We start from the raw sequence: 22,828 nt of genomic DNA on the forward strand, positions 1-22,828 counted from the left end.
AAGTATTTTGACGCGTTGCCATGGCATAAACATCAGACCAATCCATATCCTTTAAGCTAAACGTGTAAGACTCATTCAATCGTTTGATATTTTACGGATACGGCGTTAATCCTGGAATAGCACAAACTCTAAATATTGCACACTTTCAAAGTTAAAAATATCAAACATTCCGGTAATCTCCCGGTCACGTAGTCCTCCATGAGTCTGACACCACCTGCCAACAATGCCCGTCAATCCATTTATCCCGTGGGATTCACAATTTAATCATATCTTTACACGAGCTTTCATCGACTGGAGACCGTTCAATGCTCGTAATCTCGTGTCCCTTTATTGTTAGATTTTTGAACTTATTTAGAACACAGCGAAAATGTGACTTCATTTAGTGCATGTAGTAGGGCGGATATAAAGGTCAAACTAACACTGACAGATCCACAGCTAGTGACAGCTCTGAACAAAATATGGCATCAGACAGAGAGAATTCTGGGATACATTGATTCCGTTGTAACCTCGTTCCCGAGGCATTTGTAAAGAAATATGCATTCATAGAAATATATCTTGTGCAGTCATACCATTTATTTCTATAAATTATTTTGATAATTCCGAGAACGTTGTACGTTTATATATATGTTTGTAAATTTCAACCGACGGAAAACGATCGCAGTAGTCGGGATACAAAATGTTCAGACGGGCTGAACGTCGCCAAAGTGGACCGGTTGTAATTTGACACACATCTAAGTATGTTTTTATAATGCCTACTTCACGATTTCAAATAAGACACCAAAAATACATAAATCTGTATTTACGCAGCCGGGACAACTTACAATCAAATTCCATGTTTAAATGTTTATGCAAATTAAGACGATCACGCAAGGTGACCTCATCGGTAACATAGCAGAGACCATATAATGTTGTGTTTCTATGACAACAGTTGTCATCATTTTCGCACAGCAAGAATCATTTCTATGATTTTGCGGACTTGCAAAGAGACGAAAAGATATAATCAGATTGTACATATTTTACGTTTGCTTTTCTATGCGTGAAGCCGAAGGTAATCTGGCAACTGTGTACAGTAGAATCTACATCAAATTAATTTTGAACGTTATCATCGAAGTATCACAGGCAAGGCTTTCGTTTGGATCAGTATTCTCGGTCTTTTATGTTCGGTAGGATATCAAGATATTAATGATTCTTGTGATGACTTGTGCGAGAGAGAGAGAGAGAGAGAGAGAGAGAGAGAGAGAGAGAGAGAGAGAGAGAGAGAGAGAGAGGATCGCTAACACTAACAAACGGTGAATCAGATGCCCAGATGAAGAAGTTAAATGTGACTTAAAACGGAAAAGCATATTAGTGTAGGCAGAAGATCTCAACTTGACAGGGATTTGGTATCCGGCAATGCCTTGATTTTTTTTCATTTATTCTTAAACAGTGCAGAGTCATATGATGCCGAGTGTCGTGTACGTATTTTGAGCAATCTTTTTAACTTAATATGTAAATAGAGGGATTAGAAAGAATAGAGAATATGTCCATTTTTCTGGGCGCGGCACTCGGCATATAACGCCCGCGATATTCATAAACCACACCGAACGGCTGTTTACTACTGGGGTTTTGACCAGTTCACGACAGTGCATGAGCGATGACGACTGCAAATATGTCGTGAACAGGCCAATGTCGAGTGGCATGCTAGTTGCTGAGGTTTATTACAATTATATCATGGCAGTATATTAAAATTCTGGCATGAAACGTCAAAGAAGGATTTTTTAGCTGAGAGCTCGAGCGTTTTACACCCGTCCTATATCGCTAATATAGCACGATTATTTTGTACAAATATTTATTGACAAAAGGAAGGACATTGGGTACAAAGCAAGACAAAAAAGGGAGAAAAGGGAGAAAAACAAACAAAACAAAAAGAGAGGGTTTCAAGGAAGCATGAGAAGTCGAATAGCACGATATTTTCACGCCTCGACCAATCAGATCGCTGTATTTTCAAAGCTGCGCCATCAATATACTGGTATGATATGATACTTATTAGCGATCAGCCCTGCAGACAACGAGATTTTAACGCGGTTAAGGTAATTAATACGCAACTAAAACAGAACATTTTAAGCCGTTGCTATAACTTTTCTCAAGGAGACTTTGGACGTTTCACTTTCATTAGTAAAAAACAACAATCAAGAATTATAGTGCGAATCTGGATTTGGAGAACAATCGCCTAAAATTTGCGGATATTTAAAATTAAAAAAGTCCGTTTACCCGTGTTCAGGATGAAAACGTCACTTTTATTCCAAGTGCATTCTTTCGAACACAACATCATAGGTTTTTTTTTTCATTAACTTTGATGATATTTAATTTCTTCTTTTCATTTCTCTTAATTAATTTTTAATTACATTCCGTGACAGTTGTATTATTTTAACATTTGTATCATTGAAGTGTTTCCAGACTCTAAAACTTTGGAACTCTTAATTACGCCTCAGTGTGAATTAAAAGGCCAGTATCTGTAGCTTTTGGATATTTTTGCACTGTTTTTTAGATCAAGTACTGTTATTGTGCTACTTATTTAGACACACAGTGTTGAGCTTGTCGACTGAACGTGTGCAATGTGTAGACGTGCAATGTTGACAAATGAATTCCGGTCCGGACTAGAATTCAAATGTAAACTACCACGATAGTGAATTTTACTGAACATAAGAAACGCTGTAATGGTGACGATCTAAATTGCTTCAAGTGCTTTTGGGAGTAGGATAATAATTTGTAATTGACTTTACAAAACAAAAATTGTTCAAAAGTCACTAAAAATTCCAGCGACTGGAATGTTAGTACCACTATTCAAGTACTGTTTTGATCTAATTTTGCCTCACTTAAGATCCAAGACTAGCGTCGTATTTTAGTTTCGAATGCTCTGCAATTTATTGAATACGGCTGAACTCAAACTGCGTGCTAGTTTTTACTAAAGTGCGATTTTTCAAACTTTCATTTCCTCAAAAGCTTCTTAAAATCGAGATAAAATATATAAATTCCACTTGGCGTGTTTTAGTTGCTGTTCGCTTAGCTGTACGTGTTTACAATCAAGTCATGCCCATTGATGGGGCGAAATTTGCATATAGATTAAATACGTCAGCAGTTACGTCACTATCCTGTGATAACGAACAAGACCAAGACTATCATATTTGCTTGAAAACTGATTTCAAAGACGAAAACATGCGTAACAATGTAAGAAATCTGGAAAGCCGCTGAAGTTCGTGCTCAAAGCAACCGAGAAAGGTCATCAGAAACCATATCGATGAGCAATACCTGTGACATTGAACGTGAAAAGTAATATTATCGTGTAACTATTAACGGTCATCTTGTCTCGCAGCATGATGCAAATGTATTGACGATACTTTTTAATTTTACCGCCCATAAAAAAGCAACATGCTGCGATCATTACATTTGTCACCGCAGTTCCCGCGTTAAGCTTACCCCTTTTACGGCCAAATTTCGTACACTCCAATTGTTTCCAATAGGATGGGTCAACCTACATGCAGAAAAAAGGGGTGAAACGATTAATGGGTGAATGAATGCCCAATTAAGCGTGGTTAAAGTGTTTTTCGCAGAATGCCGATCATCATTTAATTTATGCAAATTTATCTTATTATCATTTACGACTTTTGACATCATAAAGCACTTTCAGAGGTGTGCAAATCGGCACATTTCACGTATACTAAGTATGCGTTGTAGCATCTATCAGTTTATGAACGGAGCGTCGGTTCCGCGGTTGCTAGTGAGTTAACACGGCGCGGTGGGTAGATATGCGTTACTGGGCGTGATACAATAGACCTTGGTATTTCAATAAAGAGAGCCATATTTGATTATTTATTTAGCATGCAAAGTGGAATGGAATTCAAATCACGGCTAAAGCCAAAACAGCTGTCGGTAACTCGCATGGGGCAGAGAGGGCTTCCAGCTCCGAGTAAATACACCACAGTTATAGGGACTCCGACGAAGAGTAGTCAAGGCGAGTCTACAAAAGGGTGAAAAATTCCACGGACAGAGCCTAGTCGCGAGGAACAACGGATAGGAGCGATATACGACTCAGTCGTTTGTGGCGGACATCTAATTGATCGACGATTACCGTAAGTTTTCAGTGTCTTATTCATTGCATGTGTCCGGCCTGCCTTTCGGGCAAATGTTGACGTTTGAAGGGTCGAGATCTGAAAAATCTTACATGTCTAACTGACGCTGTTTTGGCAAGCTGGTTGTGACAACAAACTTTAGCGAGATGAGTTACTAGACAACAAACGCTTTACGGTAGTTCATAATTTTAATAGACTGACGCTCTTATACGATATCAAGCGATGTAAAAGCCAAGTATGTGTATTTTGGGCGAAACACTGAAGGGCCTATAAATGAGCATGCGCAGTCGTGTTGATTTACACTACTATACACTATTGACATCTAATGTCTATGATTATATACTAGGCTTAGTGAGGGAAACACGTGTAGCTTATTTTGTCACAGATATTAAAAAGAAATGTGCCTCGTGGACAGATATTCGACTCTCAAACTTTAAGAATGCTCTTTAGTTCTACCACCTGTGGGGGCTTATTTTGAAACTCCTGTAAAAAATGAAATCTTTACGGGTCTATTTTTGTTGAAATCACAAAATTAATTCGCCCTAGAGGAATATTGGGCAATTTTTATTCTAGTACCAAATTTTGCATGGTGACCCCTAATTTTTATTCTTCCCTTGCGATCAGTTTGAGCAAAGGTTCAAGGCTTTTAATTTCAAGGCGCGTGCTACCTTAAAAGATGCGGCTTGACTACTTTGTCCCTTCCTCTAACGCTCTATTTGACTTGGACAGGAAAACAAATACGGCAGCTCAGAGGAGATTTTTGTTGTTTATCAATGGATCATGACGTGCATATATGATAAAATACAGTGCCTCGACCACCGGTGTTTGGTGGACACGTGACTATGGGAGAGGCAAAGTACTGAACATTAAAGACTATGCAACGTTTCTACGTGATATTTTACTCTGTTTATTCTTATAGCACGTTTCAGATCATGTCATTCTGCAATCTTATACAACTGACAGTTAAATATGCATCTAAAGTAGACTCCATGGTCAGACAAGAATAATGCTAAAGAGATTCAACTACAATATTTAAGAGAGAGAGAGAGAGAGAGAGAGAGAGAGAGAGAGAGAGAGAGAGAGAGAGAGAGAGAGAGAGAGAGAGAGAGAGATTTCCAAAAGTTCATGTATATTTCACTTTCAGAACTTTAAAGATTAAACAAAAAGGAAAAAAAGCTGGTAGGAGAAGGTAAAATCAATTAAACAAAGTCAATTTTTCACGTTTTTAGTCAGGTTTTAGTATGATACAAAGCTATGTTATTTTTACTAAAAAATGACGACGTATCATGTTTCAAATTACTGAGCATCGTGACCCGAGATTTCTAGTCAGACAGTAAGCGTTTGTGTTATTGGTTAATATAACTTGTGAGCATTTGAAGTAAAAACATAAAATGCAAACGAAAATTTGTTACAGAACCTGAAATCTACTCTATACACTCTGCCCAGTTCAATTTCGTATTGATACACACAACGTATATATCGGGAAGTAAATTAAGATGGTAGCCATGGCAACCATTCTCTGTCTCTGTTCATTCGTTTTCCTCAGTGTACCTTCCTTCTCTCATTTCTTGGTGAATTAACAAAATCAGTAAACGGATGCTCGTCTGGATCAATCTTCGCGGAAACAACTAGGTCATGTTCGTGACGCTAACAGAAGTCGGCAAATATTAGCCCCTGCATGCGGTAGACCAAACAAGTATTGGAGCAATGTGAGAGTCCTGATATCTATACACGCGGTGCGTACAACCTTCAAAGCCATTACACTTATTTGAATGTCATGAACGTCGAGAATCAAATAACTTGTAACTTTATATACTCTCTTTAGTGTTTAGAGTGATGTTGTGAGTTGCTTTAAAATTGAAATGATGCTTTTATTGGACGTGGTCTGTGCAAACAAATCGAAAATGCGGTCATTGATTTTTTCAAGGTGAACAGTGGGTATATTGTTATACAAAATAATGATTCTAAATATATTCACGTATATCTTTCTGAACTGCCGCGACCAACTTGATTCGAGTGAAAATGATAATTAAATTAATACGCGTTTTCGTGTTTGTCGGAGCTTTTAGTAATTTCAACACATGTACACTCTACGTTGTCAGGAAAAACAATGTACAGTACAAATATAGACAAAAAATATACATATGTTTGTTTTAAGGGGTTAGATAGGGTACGTAGGATTTTATGTGTCTTACTGTCAAGTAGGAATTACTGTCGACCATATGTATTGAATGTATAATACAATAATTTATTATCAAATATTACGATATTGTTTCATATTCAGCTAGACTAGCAAAACTCAAACATTCACAAGCAGTAGAATTCGTTTCAATAAATCATATTAGGAAAAATAACAGCCGAGAATTCTCGACAACTGTATTTTGTACGGATATCAATTAGTGACATATAATCCCTATTTAATAATGGTATAGATCCGCACGGCAGGGTACTGTTATGTCTCCCAGGTAATAAGTTCCGACAACACACACTGGGCTGCAAGCAGGCTCTACGTGGCCACCGGTAATTGTTCTCATGTGACCGACAAAGTATCCAATTACAGGCCAGGTGATTGCTACATGTTGGAAACGGGAAGCGCTTATCGGATGGGCGTTGCCGTGACTACGGGCCGAGCGTCTGGGTGACTTGCGTCATATCCGTGCGGCACTGAAAAACTGAACGGTGATTTTACTGAAATAATTTCAATGATATTAAAATGAGTGGAAGCGTACTTTTGTGTCAGATATCAATCACAATTCTAATGTGAGCATTCAAAGAACACTCCATACGGTTGAATTTGCTTGCTTGAAATATGATTTCAGCGGTTTCAGAAGAAAATGTTGTTTCCTATATTATTTCATCTTGACATATACGTATGAGTGGGGCGGCCACTTAGTCTGTTTCACATGAGTTAGCTGGGACACCATTTTTCCTGAACCCACTGCATTTAGTAGGTTACCATCAATTTTATTTGCATTGCCTATTTACCTTGTACTCTTCTTGTTTTGGATACTATTTACATGTTTCCAGATTTCGTTATTTTCCTGGACTGCAAGAATTTCGTCACAGACAGAGGAGACGCGGTTTCTCTTTTGGTAATTTCTCGTGTTGTTAAAAACCTGAAATCAAAATAACAAATAACATTGAACATATAAGACGTGGACATCCAATTAAACCGTATCTATAAATCAGCCTTCGCTTAGGTTGTGCTTTGTGAAATCAATGCATATGCTAGCTGACTAACGAATCTTTTGGCAGAAACGTGCCATAAAATATGTTATAATTTCTATTAGCTGTACTGTTGGTAAGTGGGTTCAATTAGAAGATATGGTTTGTTTATCGCGCTTTTCAAAAGCATGTTTCGACTTTTCTAAAACTAAACGAAATGGACAAAAGTCACTTCCACAAGGAGCGCTAGCGTCCTTGGTCCTTTAGCAAATGCGGCAATTCTATAATGTTTCCGTTACTCTGGAGGAACCAACCCCACAAAGACAAATCAGATACAGAGAGCAGATCTTCTTTGTCCCAACAAAGCTCAGCATGATTGGTATGTTTGACTGGTAATAAAATATGTACCTTATGAATTCAAAATTTATGTCACAACATTGGGTTTTTCTTTTTGTTTTGTTTTGATTTGTTTTGTTTTGTCTTCCGCTAGTGCTGCCTGTTCAGAGTAATGAGAAAAACACGGATTAAAATCTCACTCGCAGTGTAAACTCACCCTTTCCATAAGATCAATACCTTAAAAAGTAGCCTGGTATTTTATAAAAATTTCCCAGGTTTTCTTCGATTTAAAATGGATCTTGCTGTTTCTTACTAATTTATTGATTTACGTCGGTGTTTTGGTTGGCAAGAAATCTAATTGTTTATTTTACTGGATGTTTTATTATTGTGAAGTAAAAACATTAGATTAAAATTTGATTGTATGTATGTATGTATGTATGTATGTATGTATGTATGTATGTATGTATGATGTATGTATGTATGTATGTATGTATGTATGTATGTATGTATGTATGTATGTATGTATGTATGTATGTATGTATGTATGTATGTATGTATCTATGTATCTATGTATCTATGTATGTCATTTAGAGTTGATTATTGTGTTTCTCTTGATAATTCACAATTATCCATTTTCTCATCAGTAGATTGCCCCCTCCCGAGCATGCGTAGTGAGTTGCTTATAATACAGTACGGAACCAAGTTTTCAGCATTGGCGTTAAAATTTTGCGCGCACTCGGATGCTGCGATTTGCTTTTAGCGGGACTTCTTTCACAGCTACCTCTGTGCCGTAGAGGGCGTGAAGGCACATGCATGTTCAGCTTGGGAACGATTGGAGACTTTGGAGAGGTAACGACATTCAGCTCATAACAATTGCTATCAGAAGATGAAGTTGATGATGATTATTGGATTATTGGTTTGGATGATATAGTGAAGATGCAAGAGATCATTTCAGTTCAAAAACTAAGACACCTACTTAACAGATAAGGCATCCCCAGTAAAGTTGCGTAATAGGAATGGGAGTAAAAGAGACTAAAAGTATGATACAATGAATTTGTAGGTAAATTTCCGGTATGGTGAGACTCTGGAACTCATTTTGACAGTTAAACTACATTATTGACATTACGTTATTGTCACTTTTTTATTCAAAACATTTTGTACATTTCTCGTTTACTTTACTTATGTACAGTTATGTAGACATGACGCTTTATGTTGGTAATAGACATGTCTACTAAAGTAATTATTTGTGAATAAATTTTACTTTCCCAACAAAAAATCTAACGGTCCGGTCGCCTCTTGGCTGTGACTTGAGAGTAAAGTTATATTCAACAACAATGCAGTTTACACATGTACTGACTGAGTTCAATTGAGATACTAAGTATCTCAATATGCTTAAAGGAGTAGAACGAGAAGTTGTTTTGACGTGTAAAACAAACATCGTGAAAAAAAATCATAACAATTTACAGCTACTGGCCCTTTTAGTGATACCATACTTTATGTCATCATTAACATTATGCAAGATTCACTTATACTGATTTTTTGTTTATGACATATATAATAAAATACGCTGTGAAGGAGCAGTTTGAGATATTGTGGATTTGTTCCAGGCAACATCGTAATTAAATATTATCATTTTCAGGTGTGATTCTGTTGTCAGGCGTGGCCATGTAAAAAGGCTTAAGTTGCCACAGACTTGACACATACTATCTCTGAGTCAATGTTGACATAGCATTGTGACATGAACGGACTCCGAATTTACTAGTATCTCTACATATCCAACGACATTTCTAAAAAGTGCAAGATTTGGTAATATCCGTTATGTTATGAATGGCTCGGTTTATTGTATAGGCATTGTTCCGCTCAGCGTGCATTCAAAAATAGACATGATCTTAGTCTGGTTAATCCCTGCCCCTATACCGCTGGCTGCGCTGTGCTCATTGAAAGGGGGCAGGTAACCAGACTAGGCATGATCTACATCTTTACATACCCTTCTATCTCATAATAATAATAATAATGATAATAAAAATAGTTCTTATCAGCGCATTATACATAAAGTATCTATGCGTTTTACAAAACAGGTAAAATACACGTACATTAACTTTAGCAAAACAGTTCAGTATAAATAAATTAAAAAACAAAACAAAACATTAAGGATCGGTAAAAAGAAAAGTTTTAAGCTGAGATTTAAAAGATCCAATTGATACAGCGGATCTGATTTTAAAAGGAATAGAGTTCTATAATTTTGGACCTGCCACAGAGAAAGCCCGTTCAATTCACCGTAAGTAGAGGTTGCAAAACGCGGAACAGTCGATGTAGCATTGTGGTTGGATCTCAAAATTCGTGACACCTTTTTCAAAGACAAGAGTTCAGAGTGATGATACGATGGACATGAATTGTTTAAAGCCTTGTAGACAGTAAGTAGAATTTTATAGTCAATGCGCTTCTTCACAGGCAACCAGTGGAGATCTCGTAATACAGGAGAGATATGATCATATTTCCTGCTCCTGACGACAAGTCTAGCGGCTGTATTCTGGACTCGTTGTAGTTTTTGCAACTCTTTTATTGGAAGCCCATACAGAACAGCATTGCAGTAGTCCAGTCTAGATGTAATGAACGCGTGGACGAGTTTTTCAGTGCTGGCATTGTCCAAGTATCGTCGAATTTGGCCAATTTTTCTGATTGCGAGAGATGCTGTTTTGCAGATGTAGTTTACATGGTTTGTCATTTTAAGTCCTGAATCAAGCATAAACACCGAGGTCACGTGTAACTGATGATGCACTTACAGAGCTTTCACCAATGTTGATACATGGTATCGGAATTGTTTTACTGAAGCGTGACGAAAAATGGATGATCTCAGTCTTGTTATCGTTCAGTTTAAGCTTGTTGGATGTATACCATGCACGCATGTCCTCAATACACGCTTCGATACTTGAAATTGTTTTTAGGGGCCCAAGCCGACCGGCTGGGACCCTATTGTTATTGCTCAAGTTCTACTACTTCCTCTTCTTCCTCTTTTTCTTCTTCTTCTGCCGATTCTTTGTCGACCTAGATCTCTAAAACGGCTGAACGAAAACTTCTCAAATTTGCAGGGCTAGTAGGTATCAATTAGTACTCGTGCACCTGACCCTTGAAATTTTGATTGGTCACGTGACCTGGTGGCCATATTGGATTTTCCAAAAACCTAAAAATGGCTTCTCCAGAAGACCTAGGGGTCTAGTCGATTTGAAATTTTTTGTATAGTAAGCATGACCTAAGGTCTCTAGAATTTGCAAATAAAATCGCATGCGGTCACCTGACCTTGGCCACCATATTGGATTTTCTAAAATAGTCATTTAATCTTTAAAAATCTTCTTCTCCAGAACCGAAACATCGATTAAGCTCAAATTTTACTCATGTCATCCTTACAGTGATCTCTTTTAAGTTTGCAAAAGACATTTCGATCGGTCACGTGGTTTGGCCGCCATATTGGATTTTTTGAAATCACAATTTAATCTTTAAAAATCTTCTTCTCCAGAACAAATTCACCAATTGAACTAAAATTTAATAAATGTCATCTACAGTGTGATCTCTTTCAAGTTTGCGAAAAGCGTTTTGATTGGTCACGTGGTTTGGCCGCAATATTGGATTGTGCAAAAAATCGTAATTTAGTCTTTAAAAATCTTCTTCTCCAGAACCAAAACACTGATTAAGCTGGAATTTTACTCATGTCATGCTTACAGTGATCTCTTTCAAGTTTGTGAAAGGCATTTTGATCGGTCACGTGGTTTGGCCGCCATATTGGATTTTGCGAAAATCGTAATTTCATCTTTAAAAATCTTCTTCTCTAGAACCAACACACCGAGTAGACTGCAATTTTACATGTTTCATCTATTGTAATATCTCTTTCAGGTTTGTGAAAGGCATTCGGATAGGTCACATGGTTTTGCCGCCATATTTGATTTTGCAAAACTCGTAATTTAATCTTTTAAAATATTTTCCTCCAGAACCAATACACAGATTGAACTAAAATTTTACACTCATAATCCCTGGTGGTAGTTCTTTCTAATTTCCGAAAGGCGTTTGGGTCAGTCAGGAGGTTTGTTCGCTGTAGTGGATATAGCGAAAATCGCAATTTAATCCTTAAAAATTTTCTTCTCAAAAACCAACACACAGATTTAACTGAAATGTTACTTCATATCTTTCTTAGTGCGAGCACTTTCAAGTTTGCGAAAGGTATTTGGATCGGTTAAGTCGCCCCAACGTTCATAAGGCAGCAGTTTAAAACCTCGTCAGTCAGAAGGTCGATCAGTGATGTATGTTATATTGTACACTTGAGAGACAAAGACGGAACAACAGACTGCAATGCCCGCTGTCAAATTCAACTAGCAGTCGCACAAACTCTAATCTCGGCCCCTTGTGTATAGCAACTTCAGCGCCCAGGTTTTGTACGCCAGGATGACGTTGTCAAGTATACTGCCACGGAAGTACTTAGAAGAGCGTGCCACTAACTTTAGGGGTGGCCGACTGCTGTGATTGACTGAAATAGAGCGGGACAAGGTCCTGCCACAATTACTGGGGTCTACACACAGCTGTTTTGTGAGTGTCAAGGATCATAAATGAAGCTATTCGGGTAATTTTGTATGTAGGTGTCTGAATGCACGCTCACTTGTTCATCACGAATAAAAAAGTAAGATATATGACATTGCAAGGTGTGGTGATTTTTTTATGTTTCTCTATCTGACATGCATGGAGTGGCCCTGGTGTGTTGTGTAACTGAGAGCATGTAGCTGATTAAAAATGTAAACAAGACCACATCAAAATTGCTGATACACATCGATTAAAACAACACCTTGTGTAATGAAGTTCGTGGTGACGTTGAGATCTAATTGAAACTAAAATGTCAATATTATGAAGTAAGGGTATGATAAACATTATAGGCTGTTTGTCATAAACATTTTGAAATCGGAAAGTGAGAAGTAAAATACTTGTAGAAAAATGTCTTGCGTCACTGTTGCTGAAATAACAGGCTATCGACTCAATGCCGGCGAACTGCAAAATCGTCACTACAGCCTGCAGGTAAAATGGTTAATCAGAGCTGGACGCTCTTGCCATTGTTCTAGGTCTAATTAGGTGCGACCATATCAGTTGTTAGTGTAGCTGTTCAGAATGTTTGTTTGCGCAGCTTATTACAGTGGGAACACTCAGTAAATATGCACTTCCTCAATTCCAAGGTTTGAATATTTAAGCATGTGAACTTGAGTGACACCAACGTTCAGAAACAACAATGCTAGAAACTTTTGCTCCAAGTACCACTACTGTCACTACTCAGTTTCAACGATCAACTCCATGAGTAATTTAGAACGTTCTTGTGTATGTTATCCAAACACTCTACATTAGGTGCCATACAATAAATTCTTTGTTTGCCGTTCGCGTGCTGGTAGGATTTTCAATGGACGAAATCTGAAAAACAAACATAAATCGCCTGCTTGAAAATAAGGTGCGTTGTGGCCTTCCTTTGTTCGCAATGACGCAGGCAGTGTTTCCGCTGCCTGCTCGCAAAATCGCAAATGCGAGAAAAAAGTAGCGTTTGCCGAGAAGATTTAGGCAAATATTATCCAAACTTGCGGATCGAAAATTGCAGATGACGTCATCACTTTGTCTGTCCACGCGCTGTCCTGCATTCAACTTGAGAAGTAATACTTTATCTCTGTGCATCCCCGACCTTATGCGTCAGAAGATCGTATTTGTAACACATACAGTAATGAATAAAATTGTTACGAAATAGCTAACAAACCAAAAGTACCCATGTTTACCATGACTATTTGACTAAGATATTACTAAGTTTTGGGTTGGACAACTTCGCACAATGTACTTACAGATTGCTCCGTGCACTGTGCAGTACAACGTCGTCACAGGCGTGCTGTTTACTTGGTAGTTTGTATAAGTATAGTTTATGCTACGTTCCGACGTTCTCTTCCGTAGAACGTCAGAACATAGCATAAACTACACTTATACAAATACCTAGCTCTGCATGACAGGGCTGTGTGTTACCGGCGTTATACGATGTGGTGGGAGGCCGTATAACGCCGGTAACACACAGCCCTGCCATGCAAACAGCACGCCTGTGAGTGTCATCATCAACACTGAAGGATCGTAGTGACGGTGAAACTAAGCAAAAACGGCAAACTTTCGTTTTTGACTTTAGGCAGCTCCACCAATATTGGGGAGAAACCACCCCTAACACAGGTTGTAAGCGCAAGTAAAGCTATGAAATGGAAAGAAAGATTATGATCAGAGTAGGAAAGTCGACTGGAATTTGCAAAGTTAGGAACGGCATGGTTAAAAGCTTTTTTTCAACGTAGAGCGAGTAAGGCACTCCTGAACGGCGAAAATGTTGGTGGTGTATTGCTGCCAACAAGAAAATATCTGTACTGACGTTAGGAACTTGTGTGAATTGGCTTCCTTAAAGATGAATTCGCAAGAATTTTCAGTGTATTGTGACGTGATATTGTAAACAGATTTTCAGAGAAGGCGCTCGCTCGTCCGCAGAGTACAGTCGACGTACTTCCGCATTCATATTGTGCAAATGTGCAAGTCTTGTCGCGATATTTGAGCATTAACTTGACCGTCAGTGAAACAAAATGATGTTTCTCCATATCGAATCATTATGTGTTTTATATTTTCGGGTTCTCTTTACGTATTAGACATGAACATTTGGATATATGATCCGTGATTTTCGCGATCCGTGGCATGATTCATATCAAGCTGGCCGTGAATAGGCACTGACGTTTTTGATGATGACCCCTGACCCAAGTGTCATCGATGCGCTGTGCGCTGCCAGTGTCCGAGCATCACTTGTTAAATTCATAGAGCTACCAAAGCTCCATGCTAAATTCAAGCGTAAAGCAAATTATCGAAAGTATATAATGCACACATTTCTCAAGTCTAAGAGTATTTTACTTTTGAACTGCTATGAGAATGGATATCTAATTCGTTTGAAAAACTGGTATGCAGAAGCAGGTTTCGTGCCGTTGTCTATAGCGATATGTGCAGTACAGCATTGATAGCGATTACAGGTTTGTAACTATTAAATATAGCTGCATCGCATACGCCTAACTTTTGCCTCAGGACTAGTATTATTTGACACTTAAAGGAGGATTCGTACTCAAGGCTGTTATGATTTGTTCAGCTACCCACTCTTCTTACTGCAAAACTTGTAATCTTATAAAAGAGACTGTAGTTTCAACTTTTACCACGATGTTTAGCATTTGTTTCCTGAGTAACAACTCCATACTTTGTTATTGCCAGTAACTTTTGCATTTTAATATTTGGAATTTTCAGGTTTTGAAGAACACCCTTTTGTTCTACCCAACATTTTGAAAATTCATGCTACGCCAAGAAAAATAAAACGTTTCTTTCTTATTCTAGACATATTCCAAAATTATGTGGTGACGCGGGTTTCTTTTTTCATTCTTCAATCAACAACGCGGGAAAAATGACAACATCATACGAATGCTCGCAGAGACAAATGTACAGCAGTGTTGCTTTATTATTTTTGTACAGCAACAGTTCAGCGGTTTAAGTGCAGCATTTGCACAGTTTTCACAGAGTAATATAAGAGTGAAATATGTATACAGTTCTGATCTGAATGTTAGTGTCAATTATTTGTACGGTTCTGTTTTATACATGCACTATCGTGATGTATTTTTTGCAGTTTTTTTTCATGTATTTCCTCATTAGCAGAAAATAGGACGCAGAGGAAGAAAAAAAAAAACTTTATTTTTCTTGTCATCACATCAGTCTGTATGGCTGACAAGTGACCACACAATTAATGGACTTTTATTGTAATACTATTTCCCATTTGTCTATGACACACACTTTTTAAAGTCATGTAAATGGGAACGGGGAAAATGATCTTTGACACGAAATTTTCATGTATAACAACTAGTTCAAGGATATATCAACACATAGGACACATATTAAATTTACAGAATGAGCTAGGATGGTATACATCAATTTGGCTTAAAATGCTGGTTCGCCTAGACATAAAATGATGTGGTGAGGCAGGAATTTGTTACTGTAATTTTTTTTTATTCTTCAATCAACAACACGGAGTTAAACATGACAACATCATAGGAATGCACGCAGACTGCACAGCAGTGTTGCTTAATTATTTGTGTGTAACAACAGTTCTTTGATTAACTTAAGCGCAGCATTTGCACAGTTTTGACAGCGCAATATAAGAGTTACATATGAGTACAGTTCTGAATGGAATATAAGTGTCAATTATTTTTTTAAGCTTCTGTTTTATACATATACTATCGCCGAGTTTTTTGTGTTTATTTTGTTTTTTAATTATTTCCCCATGAGCAGAATAAAGGCTGACGCGGCGGATCTGAATTGACGGGCACGAGGATGACAGACAAAATTTTTATTTTTCTTGTCATCACATCAGTCTGTATGGCTGACAAGTGACCACACAATCAGTGGAAATTTATTGTAATGCTATTTCCCGTTTGTCTATGACACACTTTTCAAAATCATGTAAATGGGAAATGAGAAAAATGATCTTTGACAGGAAATTTCACTTATAACAACTAGTCAAAGGATTTGTCAACACATAGGACACATGGTAAATTTCCAGAATGAGCTATGATGCTCTACATCAATTGTACTTAAAATGCTTGTTCGCTCTCTCTGTCGAGCATACTTTTCACAATCATTTCACATGGGAATTGAGATGCATGAGCTTATAAATGTATTTTCACATGTGTTAACAACTAGTCTAAAGATTTCCCCACACATGAAACACATGGAAGCTCAAAATTTGCACATTGTATCATCAATGCAAGTACTTTCAACCATGGCAACCGCTTGGCCCCGCCAACGCTGCTTGCAGCTTTAATTGCATTTGTGATCGTTTCATAATCATATTCACTTGGGAGTCATCCGCATACATCATACAGTTGATATTATGTTTGAAAATCAGGGGCTCTAAAGGTGATATGTAGATATTAAAGAGAATCGCCCAAGCACTGATCCCTGCGGAACTATAAATTCCAGAGTGTGACTGGTAGATTGGGCCCCTTCAATATAAAGTACATGGTGAACTCGGTTCTCTAAGTATGATTTAAACCATGAAAGAGCCAAGCCGGTTATACCGAAACGATACTGCAATCTGTTAAGTAAAATTTGATGATCAATGGTATCAAATGCCGCAGATAGGGCGGAGAAGGACAAGGATGACTTCTTGCTGTCCATCGATAGCTCGAAGTATGTCGTTGTAAACACGAACAATTGCCGTTTCAGTACTATGGTGTTGACGATATGCAGATTGCATCTTTGTATACATATTGTTGTCTTTCAGATGTCGATGAAGCTCAGCAGCAACTACTTTCTCAAGTACTTTGGCCACGAATGGTATATTAGAAAATGGGTGATAGTTCTTAAGTTCTTCTGGGCAAAGTTGGCGGTTTTTAATTATAGGTGTAACCAAGGCAGTTTTCAGTGAATGAGGAACACAACCATTAGCCAATGATGTGTTGATAATTTCTGTGATCAAGGGCAAGAGTGCCTCTACAACACGATTTTACCATCCAGGTTGGTATTGGGTCTAGTTTACAGTGTTTATTTTGTGACCGCATGATGATCTTCCTGATGACATCTGAGGAAACCGGTGTAAATGTTATAAGCTGTTGCTCAAGTGTACAAGGAGAACTGTTGTCAATACTAGTCTGTTTCACCTGTTTATCAAGATCATGTCTCACCTTACGGATCTTATTGTCGAAGAAGTCAGCAAACTTATTTGCAAGTGTTTAAGGAGAGTCAAAAGCTGGTAATAAGCTGCTCTCATTCGATGACAACAATTTGTCAATAATCTTAAATAAACGTTTCTGATCACAACTGGCAATCTTTTCAGAATGATATTTGCACTTGGCTTGCTTGATCATTTTCTGATAGTCCTTACACTTGTCTTTGAACAACTGTTTATCTACCTCTAGTCCAGATGAAATCCATTTTCTTTCATATTGCCTTTTGTTTTGCTTGGCAGCACGGAGATTATCGTTATACCATGGAGCGTTAGGTCTAAGAGTAACTGTTTTTGTTTTCTTCGGTGCATGCTGATCAAGATAATCTTGCAGTGTATTATTGCAAAGGTCGATGAGAGATGACAATTCACGATTTAGGACTGTAGCAGCGGAATGTGATGAAGAAATGTCTTTGCACATTTTATCAATATCAATAGAATTGAGCTTCCGAAAACACACTGTTTGTTTAGTCGAGTGAACCAATGGTATGGCTAGATTACACGTTACAGCATCATGATCAGATGGAAGACCTCGGTTTATATCTGTATTTGATACCAAACTATCAGTTTGTCGGGATACGATTACGTCTAGAGTGTGGCCGCAACGATGAGTATACTATAGGTTCTGTAATGTGTTGTTGAAGTCCTGATGATTCTAATAATTTCAGGAAAAATGCAGCATCGCAATCATTCGAAACGTCAAGATGAAAAATTAAAATCACCGACAACTTACCGACGACCATTGGCAGTTACAAGAGTTTCAAGAAGTGTAGAAAATTCGTTGATGTTGCTAATTTATTCTTCTTTGAAGGTGGTGGTCGATAGATTGTAATATGACAAATTGGAATTGATTTCGATTTCACCAAGAGTTCTATGTGTTCAAATTGGATGAGTTGAAATTAAAGGACGTCTTTTTCTTTTCAACTTTGAAGCCTTTCCGTAACAGAACACCAACTCCACCACCTTTAGACTTGCGAGGAATGTAATATAAGTCATGGTCTGGCAGAGTATGTCGCAGCTCAGAGAGAGCATGATTGTCACTGGACTCACCAGTCAGCCAAGTCTCAGTTAATGAAATGATGCTGTCAAGGTGGTTGTCTATGACAAGGTCACATAGTGATGACACCTTCTGCCTCACAGCTCGTATGTTCCACAATGCAAATGAGATGTACAAAGGTTGACTTTTGTGTTTCAGAAGTGTAATGTTCACCATACTGCCTCGGTGTTGTTGTGTATCTCATTGTCGGCCAATCAGATGTGAGATGTAGGCAGGAAGGCGATGAGAGATCCTAACAGGAATCTGACGTTCTTTGTTCCTTCCTCCGGCACAGCCTCTCTTGGTTGGTCGAGTCATGCATATATTAAACATCTGTAGTCGATTCCAGGTGTTGGGATCAACCCTTGACAATGTTGGGCTAATGAGAACTGCTTTTCTAATGAAGGCATGATGAAATCCAGGTGCTCTTATAATATTGAGAGTTACTTACAGAACAGTCTGCAAAAACTGCAAAATTGGTAAAATCTGGAGAAATATGGAGAGTCAATCTCTTCTAGCAGGTCCTCTAGAGTCTCCAAAACCCGTAGTGTAAAAATCCTTCAGGAAAACGTTCAGAAAATGGGATAAATCACAGGTAAAACAGGAGAGCTTGTCATCTGCGACAATTCTCAGCATAACATAATTGGCATCCGCTCCTCATCAAAACACAGAAATTGAAAGTACTAGTATATTTTTGTTGAGTGAATACCAGCTATAGTTTAGCAGTCTTTTAGTCAGTTATTTTATTTGATTGTTTGTCTAGGCCAAGTCAACAACAGAACCATGTCTCAATTAAAAGAAAATAAAAAAAAATTTAAAAAAGTCCTTGAACCAGCCTGAGACTAGCCTGTCATTCTGTAATTGCTATTGGTGATGGTAGTGATGGTGATGAATTCATGATTGCTGTTCGGTATTTCGTCACCTGAAATATATTTGCGGGTTTTAAAATAATTTTTTCATGAATTCGATTTTAATAGCCACGGCGACATGTTTTATTCAAGAAATTCTCAGGTACTGAAATCAGGGTCCTGTTTAGCGATGGAGGTGCCACTTTTCTAAATCGTGTGTTGACGTTGTTAAGACTGTCTCGAATTTACGACTGACGTAAAAGGGTAAATCAACATTACCAAGATCAGCCTGTTGACGGTAATTTACTGCATGTTACTCATTTGTAGCCTCATTCAGCATTTTCACTGACCTTGCTTTCCATTCTCTGGAAGGCTAGTTGTGCTTGAATTCGAAGACAAAGCAATCAATACCATACTCTTCTCTGTTAAGGTACTATGCACCTCGAAAGAGAAAGACTTAAACTTTTCCCCAAACTTTCCTCAAATAAACTCTCAACCATTCTCTTACCAAATCAAGAATAAAAATAGGGATCGCCATGCAGTTTTGGTATTTGAAAAATAAATTACCCAATATTTACTGATATTTGAAAAACTGAGTTAATAGGGAAAAATGAGATTTTCGATTTTCGAAAAACTAAGACGGTGAAAATTTTCTTACTTCAAGAGCTTTAGAATGAGCCCCACAAATGGTAGATTAGAAAAGAACTATAAAAATTTGAGTCAGAGTGTCTGTCCCCGGGCCGCAATCTACCTCAAGCTTAAGGTTAGTACACGGACAGTGTGCGTTTTCTCCTCAAGTAATTCGGCCCATCCTATCAACACGAAACACTGAAACAGTATCGAAACCAATTCCTGCAAAATTGTTGGGGATTTTGTGGCCAACTGTTGCATCTTCCTTTATGTCACATACACACGAGATAAAATGTGTTTCCGACTTCACAAATTTAATCAAGGCGATGTTATGGTGATCGAGAAGAAATATTAAATTTATTGTAAATTTTGACCTGATACCAGTACATATCAGTGATCAGGCCTACACTATCACCACCTGTTGTTTCAGCAACAAGTTTTGAAAGATCGCTTATGTAAATGTTTTGACGATGACAAAATAAAACTAATATTTAATTTTTTCTCTTTTTCAGGATAAGAGAAAACGTGCCGAGAAGCACTAGAAACCAATGGTCAGAAAACAACGCAAGGTCAAGGGCGAGAGAAGGCGTTCGTCTGCCTCTCGGAGTCCTCTGGTCGTTGATGGCGCTGCACTAACCACAACCGATAGCGACTCTGACTGCTCGAACTTGTGCTTGCAGATGAAACAACAGACGTGGGATCCCCGTGCGTCCTACGTACGACATAAACTTGACGGCAGATCAAGGTACAAAGTCAAAGGAGCCTATAACAAGAGCAAAGAGGATTATATTCAGATTATTTCTGCAAGAGAAGAAGATAAAACTGAGATATTGTCGCTTCGTCCACCGAAGCCGCTTGTTTTACCGTCTCACAGGAGAAAGGCCGCCCAATCTAGGGTCGACCCTCGCAAGGAACTTTGGGAAGGGTCTTTGGCAAAGTCATCCATTTGGCCTTGTGTTTCTGTTAGCGGGTACGACCTTGAAGAAGTAGACACGCGCAGACTTCAAACTGATCGAAGCCATGACGGGAGACGAACTCCCGAATTAAGTTCAAAATTGTATCCACATGATAATAGACCAAGGATTCAGAAAATGTCCTTGAGTGACCAAATGACCTCAAGTGACCAGCCTTACGTACCGACAAGTTATAGTGATGAAACTAGACGCCATCCTAAGCGCCTAAAGTTAAACGTAAGTTTACCGGCAATCATAGAAAATACCGGTGAACATTCCAGCTGTGAAATTTTGGGACAACAATTTTGCCGAATATGTCATGAAAACGCGTCAAAGCAAGATTTTGCTGAAACGCAACGGCAAGAGTACCCGAATTTAGAAATTACTGAGCTACAACCGTGGGCGTGTTGGACTCCCGCCTTGCGATTTAAACATCTTAAGGAATTGGACTCTCTGGAGAGTAATGTTAGTGCGCCACCTCTCGTCTCACAGAGAAGAGTCATGATGTCTTTGGATTCTACTTATCGTTTATTGAGCAACTTTCAGCGTTATCAAGACGGTGTCCCGTCCGTCAGGAAAAGCAGACTGGGACTAAGTTTTAATCACACGAATAGGAGAAACTCAAGTCGATCTGTTGATAGGATGGAAAGACTGCCAGCAGTGTCGAGATCAAGCTCCTTGATGGACTTGGCATATCTACCAAGAACGCCCTCTGTCGACGACGACCGAGTTCACAGTTCGTCAAGCGGCTACGTTACTATTTCACCGTCGACTCCGTGGAGATCGAATCGGTATAATGTCCATGCCAGTTTTGATGACGACCCGCTACCTGCTCCATTCTCGCCGCTTCGTCAAAATCGTCGACCAATTTATCGCAGAAAGAATTCTTTGAACAGTTTGTGACCGACAGAAGCCCGTCAAAACTGATGACTGCAGTGAAATCCAAGGCAGTGACTCGGACTCCCACCTTCACAATGCAACTTTTATGTGCACATCTGATAAACATTCTTTTACACATTCTCAAAGAGAAATATCCTTGCTTCACAAATATATGATTTATTTCTGAATTTGCAATTAAGTGCATGATAAGATGTACATTGACAAAACCATTATTTTTACGCCGCAGTTAAATTTGTTCGATATTGTAACTAAACCTCACGCCAATTTACATCCGCAGTCATTCTGAAGCCATAAGATTTGACGTCACAAGTACACATTCTAAAAGAATTACTATATTGTCCACTTGTTGTTTGCTCAATTTTTTATTGTCGTTGTTTGAATATTTTCGCTCAGTTTTTTAAAGAACAAAGTTTTAAACCGATAATGCATTTTCTCAGGCATTTTAACCTTACCCCAAAGAGCTGATTTCAATACGTAAGACAGCCCGCAAAAATCGGACATGTGAAGTACACGTTGCAATATGTGGCAACGCAAAGTGGTGTGTATTGACAGAGGGCGGACGTCGCCGCGTGTGTGTGTGTGAGAGAGAGAGAGAGAGAGAGAGAGAGAGAGAGAGAGAGAGAGAGAGAGAGAGAGAGAGAGAGAGAGAGAGAGAGAGAGACCCGTACTGGTCTGATGTGACGAAACACGCATTGTGTGAAACAAATATGACATCATGACAATACCGCTTGGTTGCGCTGAAGTTGATTGACTGATAAATAAATATTTTACAGATCAAAAAATTAAACGCGCTTAACGCGCATGCCATGCCCTCACAAAAGCAACGAAAAAGTCAAATAAAAAGTAAAAACATTGTTCGTCATCTTAATGAGCTGGGCGAATGGATTTTTGTATTTGATAACTGAATCGCCAGGGTTGCTTTAGACAGGGTCGCTGTTGAAAGGCCACAGTCCTTAGTTTTGAAGTTTCATATTTAATTTACTTTCCTCTACTTTATATCTTGGACATGTTAGTTTGGTTAGCATAGCGATTTGATTCGCTTAATGTTGGGCCGACTTTGACAA

General features: G+C 38.4%; 1 protein-coding gene across 2 annotated transcripts in view; it reads left to right on the forward strand.

Annotated features, from left to right (window-relative positions):
* LOC139121702 (uncharacterized) overlaps positions 1-22,564 on the forward strand; it is a 25,028-nt gene extending 2,464 nt beyond the window's left edge. Inside the window, exons 1-2 of one of the 2 annotated variants that reach the window (XM_070686793.1) lie at positions 3,717-4,109; positions 20,424-22,564. In XM_070686793.1, the coding sequence (XP_070542894.1) occupies positions 20,460-21,767 (1,308 nt within the window). In that variant the 5' untranslated portion in view covers positions 3,717-4,109; positions 20,424-20,459 and the 3' untranslated portion in view covers positions 21,768-22,564. Of the gene's footprint in view, positions 1-3,716; positions 4,110-20,423 lie in introns of those variants that run through there. The other variant, XM_070686801.1, reaches the window with a different exon arrangement.
* The last annotated feature ends 264 nt before the right edge of the window (positions 22,565-22,828 follow it).

This window comes from Ptychodera flava, chromosome 2, assembly GCF_041260155.1.
Source record: "Ptychodera flava strain L36383 chromosome 2, AS_Pfla_20210202, whole genome shotgun sequence".
NCBI classification, from domain to species: Eukaryota; Metazoa; Hemichordata; class Enteropneusta; family Ptychoderidae; genus Ptychodera; species Ptychodera flava.